General features: G+C 41.2%; 3 protein-coding genes across 16 annotated transcripts in view; 1 reads left to right on the top strand and 2 right to left on the bottom strand.

Annotated features, from left to right (window-relative positions):
• Positions 1-1,534, bottom strand: part of LOC111583712 (cytoplasmic dynein 1 intermediate chain 1) — a 53,248-nt gene extending 51,714 nt beyond the window's left edge. For 7 of the 14 annotated variants that reach the window (XM_055018002.1, XM_055018003.1, XM_035958485.2 and 4 more), the window contains exons 1-2: positions 1,240-1,533; positions 283-416 (exon numbers count right to left, since the gene is read on the bottom strand). In XM_055018002.1, the coding sequence (XP_054873977.1) occupies positions 283-402 (120 nt within the window). In that variant the 5' untranslated portion in view covers positions 403-416; positions 1,240-1,533. Of the gene's footprint in view, positions 1-133; positions 170-282; positions 417-1,239 lie in introns of those variants that run through there. The other 7 variants (XM_055018001.1, XM_023292921.3, XM_023292922.3 and 4 more) reach the window with 4 other exon arrangements.
• A 554-nt stretch (positions 1,535-2,088) lies between these two features.
• Positions 2,089-13,701, top strand: pdk4 (pyruvate dehydrogenase kinase, isozyme 4). The gene is made up of 11 exons (XM_023292923.3): positions 2,089-2,423; positions 2,772-2,913; positions 5,557-5,628; positions 6,498-6,682; positions 7,261-7,350; positions 7,705-7,782; positions 10,497-10,573; positions 10,667-10,765; positions 11,016-11,129; positions 11,543-11,656; positions 11,984-13,701. The coding sequence occupies exons 1-11, from the start codon at positions 2,306-2,308 to the stop codon at positions 12,125-12,127; spliced, it is 1,233 nt and encodes a 410-aa protein (XP_023148691.1). The 5' UTR covers positions 2,089-2,305; the 3' UTR covers positions 12,128-13,701.
• A 1,177-nt stretch (positions 13,702-14,878) lies between these two features.
• Positions 14,879-19,945, bottom strand: asb4 (ankyrin repeat and SOCS box containing 4). The gene is made up of 7 exons (XM_023292932.3): positions 19,159-19,945; positions 18,522-18,821; positions 18,192-18,434; positions 17,859-18,106; positions 17,618-17,731; positions 16,696-17,258; positions 14,879-16,577 (listed from the first exon to the last, which is right to left on the bottom strand). Exons 1-6 carry the CDS (start codon positions 19,466-19,468, stop codon positions 17,070-17,072), a joined length of 1,404 nt encoding a protein of 467 aa, XP_023148700.1. The 5' UTR covers positions 19,469-19,945; the 3' UTR covers positions 14,879-16,577; positions 16,696-17,069.
• Positions 19,946-20,115: the final 170 nt, after the last annotated feature.

The following is a 20,115-nucleotide window of genomic DNA, read 5'->3' as shown; positions in this document are numbered from 1 at the left end:
AGGATACATAGAGAAACATGTGTTTACAGATCATATACTAAAGAACAGGTTCACAACAAGCATGCAATGATTTAAAGAAGAAATTAAAACATGCATGTGTAGGCACATTTTGATCCAAAATTCCAACACCAACCTTCTGCAAACACATAGATGTTTGTATGCATGGACACACACAACCTCGGCCTTTTACGTGTCACGGCCTGACAAAAAGCAGTCAAACACAAAAACAACGCACACTAGAGTGTGATACAATATGAGTGCCGGTAGTGTGAATTTACTCACTTTTTTCCTTACCTCTTTCTTCTTCCTCTCCTCCTCCTTTCTTTTCTTTTCCTCCCTGATCTGGGCGAGGCGCTGCTTCTTGCGTTCAAGCTCGGCTTTTAGATCACTTTTGTCCGACATGGTGTCACGCGGGGCTTTAGGTAAGAGGACCAAACATGAATGAACTATATATGAAACTGATATGGTTTCATTACAGTATAACACAAGATAAAGGAGTGTCTCCAGTAAGCAAGTAACTAATGATTTAGAAAATCCACTGGGTGTGGCAGTTATACATCTGTATAGAGCAGACTCATAATCCTGCAAACAATAAGGACTTGATAGTCACAATACAGATGTCAACAGTAGGTTAAGAGGGCTTTTGAAACTTGAGTCTATTTCAGAAGAAAATATTCAGTGGATGTAGGCTATATTGAGGGAGCTACTTCTTATGTTTAGCTACTTGGTCCATTCAATCAAAATATCAAACACTGTCACCAAACCTTAGAATGGGATGCATATTGCAATACACTTATTTGATGACAATTGCATGCAAACAGTTCATAAGCTAAGCCATCCACTGTTCATGTTGGGTGAGCAAACAGCAAATGCTAGCATGCATATTTAAATAATGAGACAATTACGGCCACGTCTATGTGTGTGTGTAAAAAGGTATAAGTAGGCCGTTTCATACAGTAGCACAATAAATAAAGGAACTGACATGTCATGAGGTAACAACACAAGTCACACGGCTAAATCTGCATACATCTGTATGGTGGTGTAAGTGGCTAACGTTAGCAGGAAATTAATGCATTCGCAGCAAGCTAATTGCCAATGTGACACCGTTTATACAAACGTCGACGCGGTTAAGGCCTTGCTATTTATTTCTACTGTGGATTTGGCTAACCACCTGTGCAAACAGAAGGCTATTTCATGGACAACAACAGCGTAAATATAGTGTTATTGTTCCCCTCGTACCTTATCCACTCGTAGTGATAATGATGTGTCACCCGGCAAAGATGCTGTCTCACTGCTGCACCTCGGAGAAAAAAAAAAATCAACACATCCTCTAACGTTGCCTCAAATCTCTCAGCACCGAGGCCTCTCTGCTACCACCGAATAGGTCGTTTAAACCTTTTCGTGTGGTTACTGGTTGCAAGGGTTAAAAAGGGGCATTTCGGAGGCCGAAGAGCCAAATAAGACATTAAACAGGTGCACCGCACGCCGATACATCCCGAGGAAGAACAGGATGATGTTGAGGAGGAGGAGGAGGAGGAAATCCCTCCTTCTTTTACTCACCGTCTCGGGAGCAACGCCGCCATCTTGTGGCTACTCGGAGAACTGCGTTGAAACAACAAAAATAACGAATAAACAAGTGTTGGTACTTTTTAGGCATTGCTGAAACATTTTAGTGCGTCTGCAAGTTATTTTTTGGGAAGAGAGGCGGAAAAAAAATCAGTTTGAAGTTGTTGGTAAGTTTTGGAAGCCGAGGCAGTGGCAACAGTCGTTAAAAGTTCAAACGGCTCGTTCACTTGTGTCTCTAATGAGCACACGTCAAAAACACCCGTTTGTTGCATGAATTAATTGTGGTAAGCATTCGAAAGTCTAAAACTATAAACTATAAAATCTACGTGTGCAACAAACATGTATTTCTAATATATCGTCGGTAGAGGATGCTGTAATAAAACATACTGTAAGTGTTTTCATATACGTTCAGTGTTGTGGAAATGACTCCGCCCCCAGCCTGGAGAATCCCGACCGCTCATTGGTTCAATCCAATGTCAGTCTTCCCTTTGCCCGGCCCACCAGATACGCACGCCGCCCAGTGCTGCTGAAGTTGAATTGGAGGACGCAAAACGACTCGTAAACATGGAAGGACGCTTCTCGAGAAGAATAATATCAGGGAACCCGTTAAAGATGTTAGGTATCACGCCGAGCTTCAGCCCTGCTAGCTAGAAATCGTCAAACTGGATTGTGTTGAAAAAGGAAAGGACAGTTTTTCCCTGATACACTGACAGCTGGGGTCTGCAGAGGGGAGAGAAACATGAAGTTCGCTCAGTTTTTGCTGAAAAACGGCTCCGTTGCGGGGATCCCGAAACAAGTGGAGAGGTTTTCTAAGTTTTCGCCTTCTCCCCTATCGATGAAGCAGTTCCTTGACTTTGGTAAGGGTTACGATCAGATGCATTGATACATAACTGGACAATGTTATTTGATGCTTTTGCCGTTATCACATGGCTGTTACACAAGTCACGCTATTCCCTTTGTGTGTGAGCATGTTGACAGCTGAGTTTGCAGTAAACGGCTCACTGACTGCAAACTGCAGATATTTTATATCGTGGGTCAGCAAGGTTCATTACATTTATTTGCACAACAGATTCCTTGAAGAAAAAAATCCACAAAATTCTGTGTGTGCTTAGGAAAGTTTGCTGACATAGTTTGAGGGTCATGAGTGGACACTTGCTTAGTTGTCTTAATTTTTTTGCCTAATGCTGTCCCTCATGTGACTGCAGGCTCAGCCAATGCATGTGAGAAGACCTCCTTTGTGTTCCTGCGACAGGAGCTCCCAGTCAGACTGGCCAACATCATGAAGGAAATTGATTTCCTCCCTGACAAGCTCCTCGGCACTCCATCCCTGAAGCTGCTCACCAGTTGGTAGGATATCTTGACTGGAAAACACCTCTTTTTATAGACTGTGTTGCACCAAAAACATATTAGAAAATCCTAGGTATGATTAGACAGTCCATCAGGTGTCACTTGTGCAATAAGCTAAAGCAAATGAATGGGAAGGAACATCCAGAGGCAAAGAAAATGCATTGTGAGAATCTCACTGTGTCTACTGTAGTTTATTTTATGAAGTCTCAAATATCAGCTGGACTTCTCTTGAAGGTTCTTGGAGGTGTTTCACCCCTCATCCTCAAAACTTCTTCAGTTGGAGTTGAAGAAACATCTTGGATAAGAGCTAGAACACCCTTAAACAGAAAACAGAAATCCAGTTGCCTTCTGCTGAAGTTATGTTTACCATGACCCGAATGACTGTGGATCTGTACAAACAAATCAGCTGGTCGTTCAGGGTCATGCCAGGGAAGGGATCTGTTTCAAAGCACGTACGACACAGAAACTCCAAATTTCAGCACAGCAGGGCTATGAAACAGTGGCGTCTGGGTCACTGAAGCCCTAATCTTATCATCCCTCAAAGTATACTCCCCTCATATTCCAAAATTTTAATATATAGCTACTGATATAAAACACACGCTATCTATATCTCCTTTAGTTTAGGTGAAGGACACTGCGATAGTGTTTTCTGATGTTATGTAAGGTGTAGTCACTGTCTTGCATGTTTAAATATGTTTAAATCAAACCACCTCCTCCCTCATGCTTTGAACTGTTAAGATGCAGAGTTGATTTAGACTTTTGAAGAATCCCACTAGTTGCATGCAAACTGTACTCCCTCAAACAGAAGCTCAGACAGGAGCTATACCAGCATATGTGACCATGTGTGCACACACCCATGTCAAGGTACGCTGTGTACGTGGTCAAGGAGTGGAAGGCTGTAAACATTCAGGGTATGCTAGACACAGGTGTGTACGTGTAGGAGGGTTGGTAGTCATGTTTTCTCCAAGGTTTTAACTGTTAGCAGAGTAGCTGTAATCATGTCCATGCCTTATGATAAGATATTATAGGGTGGACACTAGTGAATGTTGGATTCAACTCCACTTTGGTGTGTTCTAGCTCCAATTTACAGATATAAGCTCATCAAAGGATACCGGTTGGCCGATTAATCAGGGCAAACAAAAAGTGTCACATCTGTAGACTTGAGCTCGAATGTTCAACAGACATTAAGTCTAAAATCAGTTTTCAGATCAGAGTTTTGTTAAACACATGAACACACAAAGCATTTCACAACTGGTGATTAGCCACTTAACGGAGAGATTTATTATTATTTGATGAGGTAACATATGTGAGCCAAGATAAATCCATAATCAGCCGCACAGCACCGTGCTTTGGCAACAGAAGTGACAACATACCGCAACATCACACATTAATATGTTTACAGAACCACTAGTGGAAGATAATATCTGCTGATGAATGTTGCTGTTAAGTGCATTAAAAGTTTAGTTTTCAATCCTTAGGTTTTTATTAGTTTCAAGTTACATTTCTTGATGATTTGGGGACACATATTTGTGCAGATCTGCTTAACCAAACAGCGACGAACAAACAATGCCAATGGGTTAGACCTTCATGTTCATTTAAGTTCAGCAATTTTGTCTCTACTTCTTATTATGTATCCATATTTCGACATGTTATTGTTTGATCAGATCACAAAACCAAAGAACAACATGACATCTTCATGACATATTGGCCGCCATAGCTGCACTAAATATCAGCACCGGCATCGACCACTGATATGACCACTTGTCCGCATGACTGAAGAGTTCAGCAGCTTTTCTCTGAAGCCAGAGCAGAAGTCCTGTGTGTTTACTTTCACTATTCAGAGTCGGCTTTAAAACCACATCAGCGACTTCCCTCGTAGCATTATGTAAAAACACAATATTCTGCTGCAGACTTTACCCCAGCACGTTGGTAATGCTCAGTGCATGAGTCACGTGAAGACATGCTAACAGAAGTCAGCACCCTACCCCCACTCTTTTCATAGGGCCCGCAGCAGCAGCAGCTATATTTGGCCGTGCACCTCCTGCGCTGTTGCACTGTTGTCTTCCCACTTCTGCAGGACTCTCTGCGTTGTCAGCAGAAGGGTTGATCTATCACTTTTTAATGTTGTTGAGGTAAGAGAGGCGACGCCTTGATATCTCCGGGCAAGCCTGTGAAATAGTCTATTTCAAGACGTACATCTGCCTGCATGGAGGGACTCGATCCAAAAAGCCGAGGGCTGAAGGTCAATTGAGGGACAAACTTGAGTGTGTTGAAATCATAGCCACACTGCTGTTCACCTTTCACCCAGTTTCTCTCAAGTGCGAGGGAGTGTGACTCAGTGAGCTCAGCACCCAGGTCGACCTCATCCACTGCTGGATTACTGAATGTGAAGACAGTGTTATGTGGAAATACTGTCTAGTTACACCACTATTACGCATTTTTAAGTATGTCTGATATAGTAGGAATACGGTGGTTGTGCTCAAAGTGGGTATTAGTGCTTTCACATGAACATAATCAACAAATAAATGTCTTTTACCATTATATTTAGGGTTTGTATTTTGCATTTTGATATACAGCAACTGAACAAGAGTTGTAGGTGTTTGCGTGCTTTGTTTTACAGACAACCTGTTTTGTGTCCATCAGGTATTCACAGAGTTTGTTGGAGCTAATAGACTTTTTAGAAAGAGATCCAGATGACAAGGAAGTCCTGACAAGGTGAGTCATTTACAGACACTTTCTTATTTATATATTGATTTTTATAAATGTCTCTGCCCATGTCTTTGTTTTGTTTTTAATGCTACACTGCAAAATTCCACTAACTCCATAGAGTGATGTGACTCAATAGCAGATATGTCTTAAAACTTAATATCTGTTGTGAAACATCTGGGGTCAAATCATGCATGTTCACGTCCTGTAATTTGTTGCACAGCTGCTGGTAGCCACTCAGAGGTAGAAAAATAAGATAAAGATCCATTAATTTGGTGCTCCATTGCTTCAACATGTTCCACCACAAAGAGGAAACATCCATGCAGTTTAACTGCAGCAACCAGTCTTTTATTCAAAGCAATTTATCTTGTTTTTTTCAGCACATATTTCAATCTTCAATATTTGCTCAGAACATGAATGCAGATTCTTCAGCTTGCTAACTGAATTAATGCTATTGTAGTTGAATCTGCTGGGATCAGCTTTTTCAGTAATGCTAGAAGATGGCACATCTGAAGTAGGACTGCATGTGTGTGTTCATGTCTGTGGATGTGGCTGTGTGTTTGGATTAATGTGTATCTATTCTATGCACAGTATTGATTTGATTGTTTCTTGGCCATTTGAAATGAATTTTTGTTTCAGTTTTTTTAAGTGCACAGTTTAATCATTAACATTAAAACTGCAACTCACAAAGCTGGGATTTGCCTCGGGTGACATGAACTTGGCACAGCTAGACAGGAGTGATTTTTGTGAATGTATAGCAGTCTGTTGTGTTTTGCAGCCTCAATGCAGCGAATGCCGACGTGCACATTTCCTCCTAACGTGATGTAGTCAGTACCTACACTCACATATTCACACATTCATTGTGTTGTTGTCTTCAGCTTTACGCAGACCCTAGTAAACGTCCGGAACCGGCACAACAATGTGGTGCCCACCATGGCTCAGGGCGTGGTGGAGTACAAGGATGCTTTCGGCGTGGACCCCGTCACCAACCAGAACGTTCAGTACTTCCTGGACCGCTTCTACATGAGCCGCATCTCCACACGCATGCTCATGAACCAGCACAGTCAGTATAGCACTCTGTGATTAACTGTGAGTTAATCAACACGGTTGCTAACACTCACAGATCACGTCATTAAGGGGACCCGGTGGGGTTTTCTTCTAGAGTTATGTTTATATCGCGTGTTACGCACCAAAGCCTATTGTGAGAATCTATCAACAGAGGCTATTTTCTTCCTTGTGAAACATTTGAGAAGATATTTACAACAAATAAAGGCATAATTCATCGCAGTGCCGCTCCACAGGGAATGTTTACGCTACGTTTGATGTGCTGATTCAGCACGAAGCAGTGATCTCAGACAGATCTACGCTTTAGCTGGTGCACAAGTGCCACATAGTCAACATCCAGTCAGACTTGATGGTTTTACAGCAGTGCAGCACTTCTATTGCCCTGAATGATTGGGCACTACAGCCAGCAGAACAAGAGTGTATGTCCAACTATGTCATCAAGCTGTTGCTGACAATCCCTTGTGCAATATTCAGTACTTTAGTTTGCACAAATGTGTAACATTACAGACGGTGAATTGGGTCTATTCATTCTTGTCATTTGAGTTATTCATAGGATTTGTTTTTTGTGTCCTGTAGCATTAATCTTTGACGGCAGCGTGAACCCAGCCCATCCCAAACACATTGGCAGCATTGACCCCACCTGTGATGCTGTGGAGGTAGTAAAAGGTAATGAATGCTATTTCTCGGCTTTGCTACTGTTATCTATGCACACACACACACACACACACACACACACACACACACACACACACACACACACACACTGGATGTGTTATCTGTATTCCATGACTTTCTGTTGATACAGATTCAAACCACTTTGACCTTTTATTATCTAATATTTTTGAGTCAATATACCTTGTGTAGGGAAGTGCTGTTATCATGTTTATGCTGTAGTGGATCCACCTTTGAATAGTATGTAAACTGCTTCACTAGGAGACATTCAGCCTGAGCTATTATTCTTCGTGGTTAGAATTTCTGATGCTAAAAAATCACCACATATTGCTTTGTTTGATTTTGTAGATGCCTATGAGACTTCCAAAATGCTGTGTGAGCAGTATTACCTGACCTCTCCTGATATGGAGATCACAGAAGTCAACTGTAAGTCTTCAAAAACATAGTTTTATAGAATTCAGCATTGTTCCATGTGGATATTTTCTGCTGTACACATCTGTGTGAAGGGATCATTTTTGCTGGCTTTCTCCTGAATACAGCAGAACCTAATCTTTGTTGGTTTAACCGAGGCCCTGAGTGTTTATTTCCTGCCAAAAGCCCAGCGTCAGCATTACACATTCCTTAAAGCTACACTAGGCAGAAATCCAGAAAAGGCATGTGAAAATCACCATAATTTTCAAATGCAGCCCTCTTTCTGCAACGTTCAGCTCTATGACCTGAGTCCCTCCCAACAGACAAGCACGAGCGTGTATAGTAAAGCCAAAATTCAGCATGAACTTGTGGTTTCTAAATAGATTTGAGCCGCTCTCTGAAGTTGCGATTGTCTGTCTGTCTTTTATATCTGTTGTTATCTGATCTGATAAACAGCTGATCTGCATGAAAAGCTGACGTCTCCATGGGCTGGATTTTCTAAAGCCTGAAAACAGAGCCAAGGGGAGGTGCAGAAGTCTAGTTTTCTCTTAGATCACTTGAATGACAATATGCCAAAGAATTAGTATAGAACATTTTGCCCAATGGCACCAATAAATACTGCCTACCTCAGCTTTAACTTCAACCTAAACAGAAGTACAGTAGCTTTTTTTTGTTATACATCCACAGACACAATTGGCAAGGCTGGAGGTGTTCAGTTGCAATATCTCTTCAATTTCCTGAAGGAATTTCTTAAAATTTGGCCCAAACATCCGCTTTGGCTCATGAATGAACTCATTAGAATTAGGTGATGAAAGATCACAGAGGTTGCTTTGACCTCACAAGTATGTTTATCTCAAAACTATAATATAAGATAAGATAGGCCTTTTTTGATCCCACGGCAGAGAAATTGGCAGCGTTGCAGCAGCAGAGGAGACGGTGCAAAAATAAGAGACATCAGAAGAAAAATGAAAACTAAACAAGAAATATACATAACAAGTACTACTAGTATTGTACAGATTCATCCATATGTAGAAAATCAGACATTGTACAGATTCCTCTGAAAACAAAGATAACGCACAGGGTTACTCTACCTGTAGAGCAACATTGGTATTGCACAGATTCTTCCATTAGTAGAAACTGACATAAAAATAGCTAGGAGGCCTTGACTAAGAAATGGTTCCAACCAGATGCTCCAACATTAGATGATTGGTATAAAATTATACATGACATTGACATTATGGAAAGACTGACATTTTCTATGAAGATGCAATCAGAGAAATTTCTGAGATGGTAGACAAAATGGGTGGGGTATATGGGTCCATGGAGACCAGACTTACTTTAACTACCCTTCTATAAAATATTGATTTTACAGGATCAACAAAAGATTGTGTCTTGAGTGTATCTTCATGAATAGATGAGTGAGAATGACAGCTTCTTTGTTCATTTGTTTTTTGGTTCAAGAATGTATATATTTGTTAAAATGTAATTGAAAATGGAAGGGAGAGCGGGAGCTGAAAGGTTAATATCATTGAAACGTGTCTTAGACTATCGATTGATATTATGCATGACATATATATGTATATGGATATGTGTAACGTTTGAATGACTTGAACTTGACATGAATGTTGGACTATGTATGATCTCCCCAATAAAAATAAAATTAAAAAAAGATATGATAAACAATAAAGTATGTAATTTTATCCCCAAAAGGTTAAAGGTCAAAGGTCAAGTCTGGACCAACACAAATGTAAACTGCAACTTGACTGATTTTCAGTAGCATATTAACCATGAGGCAGTAATTTTAGTTGTACATGTAACACTTGAAAAGAATTAAAAACTATGAGTTTTAGTGCAAAAAAGTGGTAATATATTCAATATTGGAATACTTAACTGTGCTAGTGATTGTAACTGTATATTATATGATTATAGAATATATTTTCTTAATTTGTGTTGCAGTATATTAGTTGGAACATGTACCAGGGCTTTAAATGTCAAGACTTGGCACAGCTATTCTAGATAATGTAAATCAAAATTATTAATGGCACTTGTTCTGCCTTTTTCTTTGTTTGATCTGGTCAAAGTGACTTCAATCGTTTTTCAGATGAAAAATCTCTCTTGTCTTGTGCTAATATGGACTCAGACAGAACACCCACAGACAAATTAAAAGAATATCCACTGGAAATAGTCTCAGTGAGGTTTTAGGACACTATGTGCTGACAGCACAGCTTTTCCTGTCCTTGGCATTGATTCTCCAAGTCTCTGGAACTCTGCATGGAGGGATGAACACCGTTCTTCTGTAAGATGTTCCCTCATTTGGTGTCAATGATGGCAGTGGAGAGTGCTGTCTATGACGTTAGTCCACAATTTTAGAATAGGTGTTCAGATTGGTGACTGTAGGCCATAACATATGATGTGTGACCGCTTGTGTCCTTTGTATGAGGACAGTCATCCTAGAAGAGGACGGTCTGTATTGATTTGCTGTGCTGTAGCCACGACAACAAAATGCTCCCCACAGCATAACAGAGTTACCAAATCCCCTCCCTGCAGGGGTCGAAGGTTCAGGTTTTTACTTTGTCACTGTTCTGTACTTACCTAAGAGGCCTCCATTCACAACTTCCAGCTGCACACTCACTTGGTTTACTTTTCTACACGCCTCCTGCAGTTATAAATGTGTCAGAGTCTCAGCATTCTAACAGAAACATTATTTTATGTTATGGAATGTTTCACAGCCAAAAACCCTGGCCAGCCCCTCCACATTGTGTACGTGCCATCTCATCTTTACCATATGCTGTTTGAGCTGTTCAAGGTAAGTTAAACAACAAAGTAAAAAAAAGCTCACAAATACTGTTTTATCGGAGTGAGTTTGCTCACTCCTTCTGTAATCCGTGTTTTCTTCCAGAATGCGATGAGAGCTACAGTAGAGACCCATGAGACGAGTCCAACGCTGCCGTCCATCAAAGTTCGCATTGCTCTCGGCACTGAGGACCTCACTATCAAGGTAAAAAAGGACACAGAGAGGCCACGGCTTTTGTTCTAAAGGCAGCGCTGTGCACACGCTACTGTGTTCTGAGTCTGTTGTACCTCAGTGTGTACTGTAAATAAAACTAACCCTGATGACTTGAGACTTTACACAAAGCATCACATTGTTTAGATTCGGTTCAAATGGCCCAGGCTTGCTGAGCATGAGCCTGCTGGCAGAACAATAAGAAGACTCTTGTAAATGTAGCATACCTCTCTCTTACTTTTAGATGTCTGACAGAGGAGGTGGAGTCCCTCTGAGGAAGATTGACCGTCTCTTCAGCTACATGTACTCCACAGCTCCCAGCCCTGTCCACGTAGACAACTCTCGCAACGCACCTTTGGTGAGACAGAATCTGTCACACTCACTCTCTGTCATTTAGTTTGTCTTAAATCTTAAATGTTGAGTGGTTTGTCAGGACATGATAAATTTCAAGCTTGACATTGCATTTCAAAGCTGAGGGTTCATTGAAATCCTGTTGGCGTCAGACTAGGATTAAAGGTAAACCAAAACGCAGTGCGCCCTGTTCTAAACAGAGGCCCACACAACTGAGCAAGGTTGCAAGTTAGCTTATTACAAACAGGGACAAAGTCAGCAACATTTGTTTGGTTTAAACTGTAACCATGAGAGGAACTGAAGACCTGTAGAAGCAAAACTTTCTGTTTTTATTGCTGCAAATGTTTAGCAACTGGCCTAGAAAGGCTAATTAGTAAAAATACTATAACCCTCTTATTTTATTTTTCCTCCTTCACTCAGGCTGGTTTTGGATATGGCCTTCCCATCTCCCGCCTGTATGCCAGGTATTTCCAGGGAGACCTGCAGCTCTATTCTATGGAGGGCTATGGCACCTCAGCTGTCATTTACTTGAAGGTGAGAACAGTTCTGTGGATGTCAAAAATAGCTGTGAAGGCCAAGCTGATGCAAAGTTCACATACAAATGTACCGTCAGCTACACGTACTGGACTTAGTGGTGGCAGCTGTCAAGTAATTGTATAATTTAGACAATGTGCAACTCGTGTGTCCTGATGTAAGTTATAATGAACCGCATGCTGCCTGTTAGAAAGCAGGGATGTTTGCAGTCCTTGTTTAAACAGTGTACAGAGTTCTAATGAAGCACGGATGGAGATGAGAAACAACTTGGATGTGACTGTGATCAGGGCCCAGGGTAACTAGCTCCCTTCTGTCCTGTATTACCAGGCCCTGTCCTCGGAGTCAGTGGAGAGACTGCCTGTTTTCAACAAGTCGGCCTTACGGCATTACCAGGCCAGCACCGAGGCCGACGACTGGTGTGTACCCAGCAAGGAGCCAAAGAACCTCGGCAAGTATGAGCGCAATCGGTGATGGTGGACTGAGGGAAGAACGTCGTGAACACTCTGAAGTAGTTTGAACTGAAGAATAATTAAGAGGAGATGGATACATGGTGGAAGAAATGTATAAACTTGTACTGTAAGTGCTAGAATGCAGCGGATGCTATGAGGATGGTGCTGGACTTATTTACGCTCATTGTGCTTGGATTCGTCTCTCGCGCAAGAGAGAAAATATAAGGAGAAAATCGCTCATCGCTGATATGAAGTAAGACAAATGAACAGCAATAACTAACCTGAACTATTACCTCCTGAAGCTGATTTCAGAACTGCCTCCAGGCGGTTTAACCCAACAAAAGCTCACCATTTCACTTTATGATGACTACATGCTGCTAATGGAAAATGGAACAAGTCAGGTATTAATTGCCTCAGTCATTACACTCAGAAACAAGCATGCTAACTGTTTTTTTTTTCAAGGTGTATCATTTCACAATCTGAAGTCTTCAGGTAGTAAAATTCCTTTGTATCAATGATTTAAAAAGCCCAGCTGAAGCCGGCTGAAGCGCTCAACAGAATGAGAGATCAGTGACGCCAGCGTTAACACAAAGGGAGCAAAGTCTGTTGATAACTTTCAGCTGCAGTTTGCAGCTTCGTTTCATGCACACAACTTGTGCATTTCATGATCAGCTCTCATACAACAGCCACGACACTGAACTTACTGAAAACGAGATGTAAACAGAATGCGATCCTTTAGATAAAGGACTGTGAATGTCACTACCTACCTACCTTCTGCCTTAGCAATGAACCCATGTAAGCTGAAATGACTTTTAAAGTTGAATTATGTTGAATGTTGAGTGGAATATTTGAAGTCAGTATGTATGACTGAACTGTGAGTCACTGAATTTCAATTGTAGCATATTTCAATATAACCTTCGCAAGACTTTTAACGTGTTCAAACTGTGAAGGTAATCACAGTAGGAACTAAAATGTAACATTTTTAAACTTTTTACAAGAAAGATGTGGTGGAATAACTACCTAAAGCTACACAGTGGATCTCAGCACATTGCTGGTCATTCAATGATATCACCACCACTGCACTAATGATGCATGTGTTGTGTTGTTAAGTGACTTATTTGAGAGGATCTGAAGGTCTTTGTGAAATGTTCAGTGATGCATTGCGGAAACATAAGCTCACTGTTATACAAAACACTGTAAGCCATCATCCTGCTATGTGCACCAGACACATAGCTGGGATAATTCTTTATGCAAACTGTATTAATCAAACAGATGTGGCCTTATGTCGTACGTAGTAACCTGTTTCACATATTCCATGTCCCCATTTACATACCAGTCAGATTTTTATACTCTGTACTCAGTTCATCCTTTGCCTAGTTTTAAGCTTTTTCGAATTGAAAACTTTATCTTCATTTGTGTAAAATGAAATGTTTCCCATAAGGTTTGATTTTGTGAATTGTCCTTAAACTACTACACACATGTTGTTCACTTGTTAGACTATAAACATCACTCAAAGGCCAAGTGTTACTGTACGAAGTTTGTGGTTCACCACTAGAAGGACCAGTAAAAAATAAAACCTCATGTCATCTCTTGGTATGTCATTTCCTCTGCTTTTTGCAGCTCATTGTGTGTTCATTAACTCTGCAGTTCAAGGTCTTACATCATGTTAATGTATCAACAGATGTTTTGCCAGAATTTCATGTATGCAACATGAAAAACAGGGTCAGCGGTTAGAAAGAATTTAAACTGTTTTTAAGCTGCGTGTGCTGCTGTTTTTCTGTAATCTTGTCATCGGAGGTTGCTGTCTCCCTCCTCCTCTCTCCCTTCTCTCTCTGCAGCTTGTTTCTGGGAAACTTTCTCAGTCACCGTAGCAGACACGGTCCCGTGGCTTTTCGTGGACAGCTGCCAATCAGGGCTGAGAACAGGCTGTCCCACCCTGTTGTGCTGCTTCATTAGTGGGCCCACTAATGTCACGCTCTATTCTGGTACTGCTGCCTTTCTCTGTTTGTCTCAACTCACTCCTGTTTTTCAGTTTATTGAGACATGGTGGCAGTACAAATACAAGCTTATGCAAGAGAATAAAAAGTAAATACGAGACCAGTGTGTCAGTCAGTTTAAAGTAATCATGAAATCTTTTACTATGTGTGTATGTGACCCTCACTGGTTTATTTTAAGAGCCACTGGAGTCAAGTCCGACCCTTTAGTCATCCAGACAATGTACCCTCTGCAGAATGTGCCTGGTACTTATGCTGACCTATAGACCTGCAGCTGACTTTGCTTGGACCTCTATTTATATAGGCGTTCATTTAGATAAGGGGTGTCACAATATACTGGTAGGGACAATATCCAAACAAAAAAATTGCCACTGTCTTAATAAAATACATAGGTTGACAGTCCATTATAGCAACAAAATAGAAAGCAGTTACAGATTCTCTCCACCTACTTACTGTTGTGTTTTGAGTGTCATTTATTTGCCAAAAACGAGACAAAACACAATAAATGAAGAGGAATTTGATATCATTAAACCATCAAATTTTGCCTAGATATTACGAGGAAATCTGTATCATGAAATCTTTTGGCTACAATAATAGTGTAGTGAAAATTCAAAGTTTGCAAAAAACATTCTTTAAGACACAAGTGTGCACATGCTGTGACAGCAAAATAATGTCTAATGTATGTTCATTCACAGAACAACATGAATACATGTTCACTTAGAGGCCAAGATATAAATGCTATGATGTACTGTATAAGGATACTTTCATGTGCACAGAGATGAAGATAGTTTGGTTTAATGCTGGGATTTTAAATTGCTGCTACAATATGTACAAAAACACACATCTTCTATTAAGGTACAAAACATGAGTATGTCATGGACACACCTATCTTCGTGCATGACCTGTGGACAGGTGTAAGGTTCATAATGATGATATCTACCTGCATAGCCAGTTATAAACATGACACAGTAAGGTCAGTGTGGTCATTTGTATTTCACTGACACATTATTGGAGCAATATAAACCCCCAAGTACTAGAATTGTGATTGTGGAAACAAGAAATATTTGAACCAGGATGTATTATGCAATTATTTGAAATGCTATTAGCCATTTTTATTGTCTCGGATTCTCTCGTTCTGGTGGCACTTTGAAAGCATTTTTGCCATCTGTGTATAATGTACACTACCGTTCAAAAGTTTGGGGTCACTTTTTTCAGTGAAGATTCAGAAATACAATCCAGACATTGTTAATGTGGTAAATGACTATTCTAGCTGAAAATGGTTTATTTTTAATAGAATATCTATATAGGGACACAGGGCCGTTTCCAGCAAGCATCACTCTCGTGTTCTAATGCTACATTGTGTTAGCTAATCATGTTGAAAGGCTAATTGATGATTAGAAAACCCTTGTGCAATTATGTTAGCACTTGAATAAAAGTGCGTTTTCATGGAAAACGTGAAATTGTGTGGGTGACCCAAAACTTTTGAACGCTAGTGTAGAATTAACAGATGAAGAAAAAGACCAAAGAAGTAGCTTTAAACATGTCTACGGTATATGAATCAGCTTCCAAGTCCAACATGTGTCACTTCAGTATACTACACTGTGTTGCATAGAGTAGCTTTACAGTGTTTGAGCAGACAGTAGGTGAAGCTGGTATGCTCGGGCTGCAGCGTGAGGAGGGCAAGTGCATGGAGATAAATCTGCACATTTTGAGGAAGCAATGGTGCAGAGTCACACCAAAGCCATTGTAAGACAGGAGGGGATTACTCTGATACACAGAGAAGACATTTTGGGGGGAGTTGATCCATGACCAGAGAGAGGCTTTAATCTCAATATTTCCAGAAGTTGCCGGTTTATTTTCTCCTCTTCTGTGTCTCTTTTGTCAGCCTCTGTGTAGCGAGGCTTTTCCTCTAGTGCACAGTGGCATTAACTCCAAATCAAACTTAGCACCTGGATAAAAGAGAGCATTACAGCATGTTGTTGTCGCTGAAATGAATGACCTGGGCCATACTCTGTGTGGAATTAAAGGCTAACATGAGCTCTTTCAAAGTGGTTCTGTAGGTCTTCCTCTATGTGCGAATTTACAGTGCATCAAAGTATTGGAAAGCAATTCACAGGTCACATCAGCTGTTGACTTAAGGTGGACATTCTGATTAAACTCGACAGGGTTATTATGTTACCGTCACTGTTTTTACTGAGTATCTTCTGTTGTGAGGGAGTTGAGAGGAAAGCTTCAAGCATTATTTGTGTTTGCTTGTGCTGCTTAATGCGGATAACATACAAAAAAGAAAGAAAGAAATCGGTCCATGCACATGATTCCATGCAGTCCAGTGGAAAAACAAACACTTGTTGTGGAGTGGCTTGTCAAGTGTTTGTTTTACAAGAGGTGGAATATCACAGGAGCATGAGTTGATGACATGAGAGCGAGCATTAAGGTGGTTGCCAGGTACATTGGAATCCTCTTCGGCATGAGGAGGCGCTGCAGTGGAGAAACAAGATGGTCAACAGTGTGCAGGTGGACAGTAACTACAACGAAGAAAATCATATTCAGCTAGAGAAGGTGGAAGTAATAAGAGGACAGAAAGAAAAATTCTCACCTGTCTGTCAAACGTCTGCACATTTATGGTTGAACAGGCAATTGATTAATTCCTGTAATAAGTTGATCTTCTTTCGTGTTCTTTCTCAAACCACCCTAATATCTGGTTTGTGATAAGTCATGCTATTTGGGTTCCACTCCGGCAAAGACAGCTTATATGCACATAATGTCTTGTGTACTGCCAAACACTAAAGAGGGATTTCTTGTGTTGCCGATAAAAGCCTCTGTGAGTGATGAGCATGTTCCAGCTGGCGGCATTTTCCATTCCCACGGACCGCAGACAGACATGTTTCTGTTCACATCATCAGGTGACATTCAGCATATTGGAGCACTTTTCCATGCAGCAACTGAAGTTTATGAGCAGAAATCTCTTCATTAGTACAGTATCCCTTCAGGTTCCAGTAGTATATATTTCTTCATGGAAGACGGTAGAGGCAGCTGTGGTACTCCTTGGTGACAGAACCCACCCATGCCGGCTCTGACGGCACATCTGGCCAGGTGAAGCAGGCTGCGAGGAGTGTTGGTGCAAACAGCAAAAACGGAGTCATAAAAGTCTTTATGACGCTGAGGAGAGAGAAAGAAACTTGAATTATGAGAAACAGTGAAAGGCATTTTTAGCATTAAACACCAGGACAGCTAAAGTGATCCCTTTAAAGGGGGATTTCACCAGTTTTACACATGTGGATCAGCTGAGTTCCACAGTACAGTGCACTGAGTCATTTAATCACTTTAATTTATATACATGAATTATATTTATTATATGCATGTTGGGATATTTTTTTCTTTTGAATTGTTTCTAGGCTACTCATCAAAATAGTTATTTATTTAGGAGTTCTTGTTTTCAAATGCAACAAAGGTCTAACAGGGCTTCTCGGGCTCATGGCTTCTTTTTTAAACAAAAGAAAGCGTGTTCAGTCTATTACCTCGTAGCAGTCATCAGTTATAGCAGCTCTCCACTTCTTTGTAGGCTTTAAACGTTCATAAGAGTTAACCAAGATTTCTACAACTCTGGGGTAGTCGTGGCAGGACTGCAACACCTGCACAAAACATCACATATCATGACACTGCACAGCATCTTGCATCTTATCAGCATGTAGTTTGCTTTGAAAGTATTCAAAAATGCAAATAACAGCACAAATCCACATCAACTGGACACTTCTGTACCTTGTGGAACTGTGGTGGGTAGACCCGCGCTGCATTATGGTTGAGCAGCAGCTGATAGCAGAGCTCTGGAATGGCCATTGGCCTGACATCCGTCACTTTGAGGAGATACTGAATGGGAGCACAGCCGTTGATGTCCATGGCTCGTGCGTCTGCTCCGGCCTCCAGCAGCATCTGCATCAGGACGTGGTCACAGTTCCAGGCTGCCTTGTGGAGAGCTGTTTTCTGGTCCTCTTCCTGAAGGTTGGGATCTGCAACGGAAGGCAAAACTCAATCTCTCATTCAGTTTAGTAACAGTTAAAGGCGTCAAGGGAGCTTTTTCAGGGATTCTCTCACCAGCCTGGTGGTCCAGAAGAAGGCGGCAGACAAAATGATGCTCTTGGCTGTAGATTTGCTCCTTAGTGTCGAAAGCCCAGAAGGCCGCAGTCATCAGAGGCGTCTCCTGGAGAGAGTTGACAGCATCCACAGAAGCTCCGTGGGCCAAAAACAGAGCCACCAGTTCTGGGACACCAAATCTGGCTGCTTTGTGTAAAGGTGTGTCTTCGTCATTGTTGTGGCTGGTCACGTTGACTTTTGCACCTCCATGAAGAAAAAAAAAGAGACATTTACAGTGTTCGTATTTGCGCTTTCATCTGCTAATATCTATGTGCATCTTTGCCTTCTGACCTTTGAGGATGAGCTGCTTGGCACAGTCTACTGACTCTCTGGTGACACAGTGGTGCAGCGGTGTGTGTCCACTCAGGGACAAGCTGTTGACCTTTGCTCCATGAGCCAAAAGCAAGGACACAAAGTCGCTGTTGGACACCTCACAGGCCACATGCAGAGGCGTCTTCCCGTTGGGCGTGCGGTTGACAGCTGCACCTTTCTCAAGAAGCATGAGTGCTGTTTCCAAGGCGTTGTACATCACACACACGTGGATACCCATCGCCCAGGACTTCTCCAATTTGTAGCCTGGTAGCCAGTATCCTGAAAAAAAAGTTTAACAACCAAGGTCAAATGCACTTTTATTTGAATTTTGCTCTGAATATTATGCAGTGTTTTCCACAGTAGCCTGAAAGTAAATACTGTTATGATCCCTCCTGTTTAGTTTCTGATTAGATATATAGATGGTTAGCTCCACCTAGTGGTTAACATTAAGAACTAATCTACAAACTATGTGAAACTGCACTGTGTAAAGGAATCTCCTATGATATAGTTCATTTTTGATATAACCACTCAATATGTCAAAAAAGAACTTAGCATAGCTTGTCAAATATCAAAGCTGCTCACAATAGCTTTACCAAATGTATTACTGATTGTTTACCTTGTTTATACGAGGCCAGGACCATTTTAGGGTCATCTACCTCCAGCACAGTGTCAATATCTAGCTTGCCAGAGTGCAGAATTTTCAGGACTTCTTGTGCGTTGTTGGCCTGCAGGGCCACCAGGAACTGTTGCTTCAGCTGCTTGACAGCCAGTTGTCTGGGGCTCAACTCCTCCATAAAATCCCAGGGAGAGGGGCCTTGCGCTGGCAAATCAGCTGGCTCAGATTCTAATAGTGTCCACAAGGAATGGAGGAGATTGGAAATGAATGTGCAAATAGTGACGATGAAGTAATCAAGCATGCGGACCATTGCAAGACCTCCTTGAGCCCAGCCATAAGAGTTGTATAAGGAAGGAAGACGGAAATGAAGTAGAAGAAGAAGAAGAAGAAGGAGGGCAACAAGTGACAGGAGGGTGTCGTCAGAGGGATAAAATAGTCCTGGAGTGAAATCAGGATGAATATAAATAGAAAGTAGAGAGCGAGGGGCTGGAGAGCTAGAGCTGGCTGTGGCTGACTGTAGGCCAGCTGGTCTGCTGAGATGTCCACTGACAGAAAGGCATCATGCAGTAAATGGAAAAAAATAACCAAGCATGAACATTAAAGGAATATGGAAAAAAAAAAAACATACTTTCAGAGGGAGCAGCTAAAAGTGTTATATATAAACAAATTCTAGACAGAGAAGAATGAACAACGTTGTACAGTGTTTAGAAAAAGTATTCACCCTCCGCAAAGAAGTTTTCCCCTTTCATTGCTTTTCGACAATAAATCGTGGTTAATTTAATTAGAAATTTACAGAAAGACTCTTTCACGTCAAAGTGAAAACAGATTTAAATCCATCAGTAAGAAATGGAAGAATATAGCTCATATAAATCTGCTAAGGGAAGCTGTCCTCAATACAGTAAAATCTTTATGGGAGATTTGAAAAGAGAAAGCCATTGTTTAAAATGCTCATGTTTA

The sequence above is a fragment of the Amphiprion ocellaris genome, chromosome 15 (genome assembly GCF_022539595.1).
Source record: "Amphiprion ocellaris isolate individual 3 ecotype Okinawa chromosome 15, ASM2253959v1, whole genome shotgun sequence".
Taxonomy (NCBI): Eukaryota; Metazoa; Chordata; class Actinopteri; family Pomacentridae; genus Amphiprion; species Amphiprion ocellaris.
The sequence above is the reverse complement of the archived record's forward strand: the minus strand, read 5'-3'. Positions and strand labels throughout refer to the sequence as shown.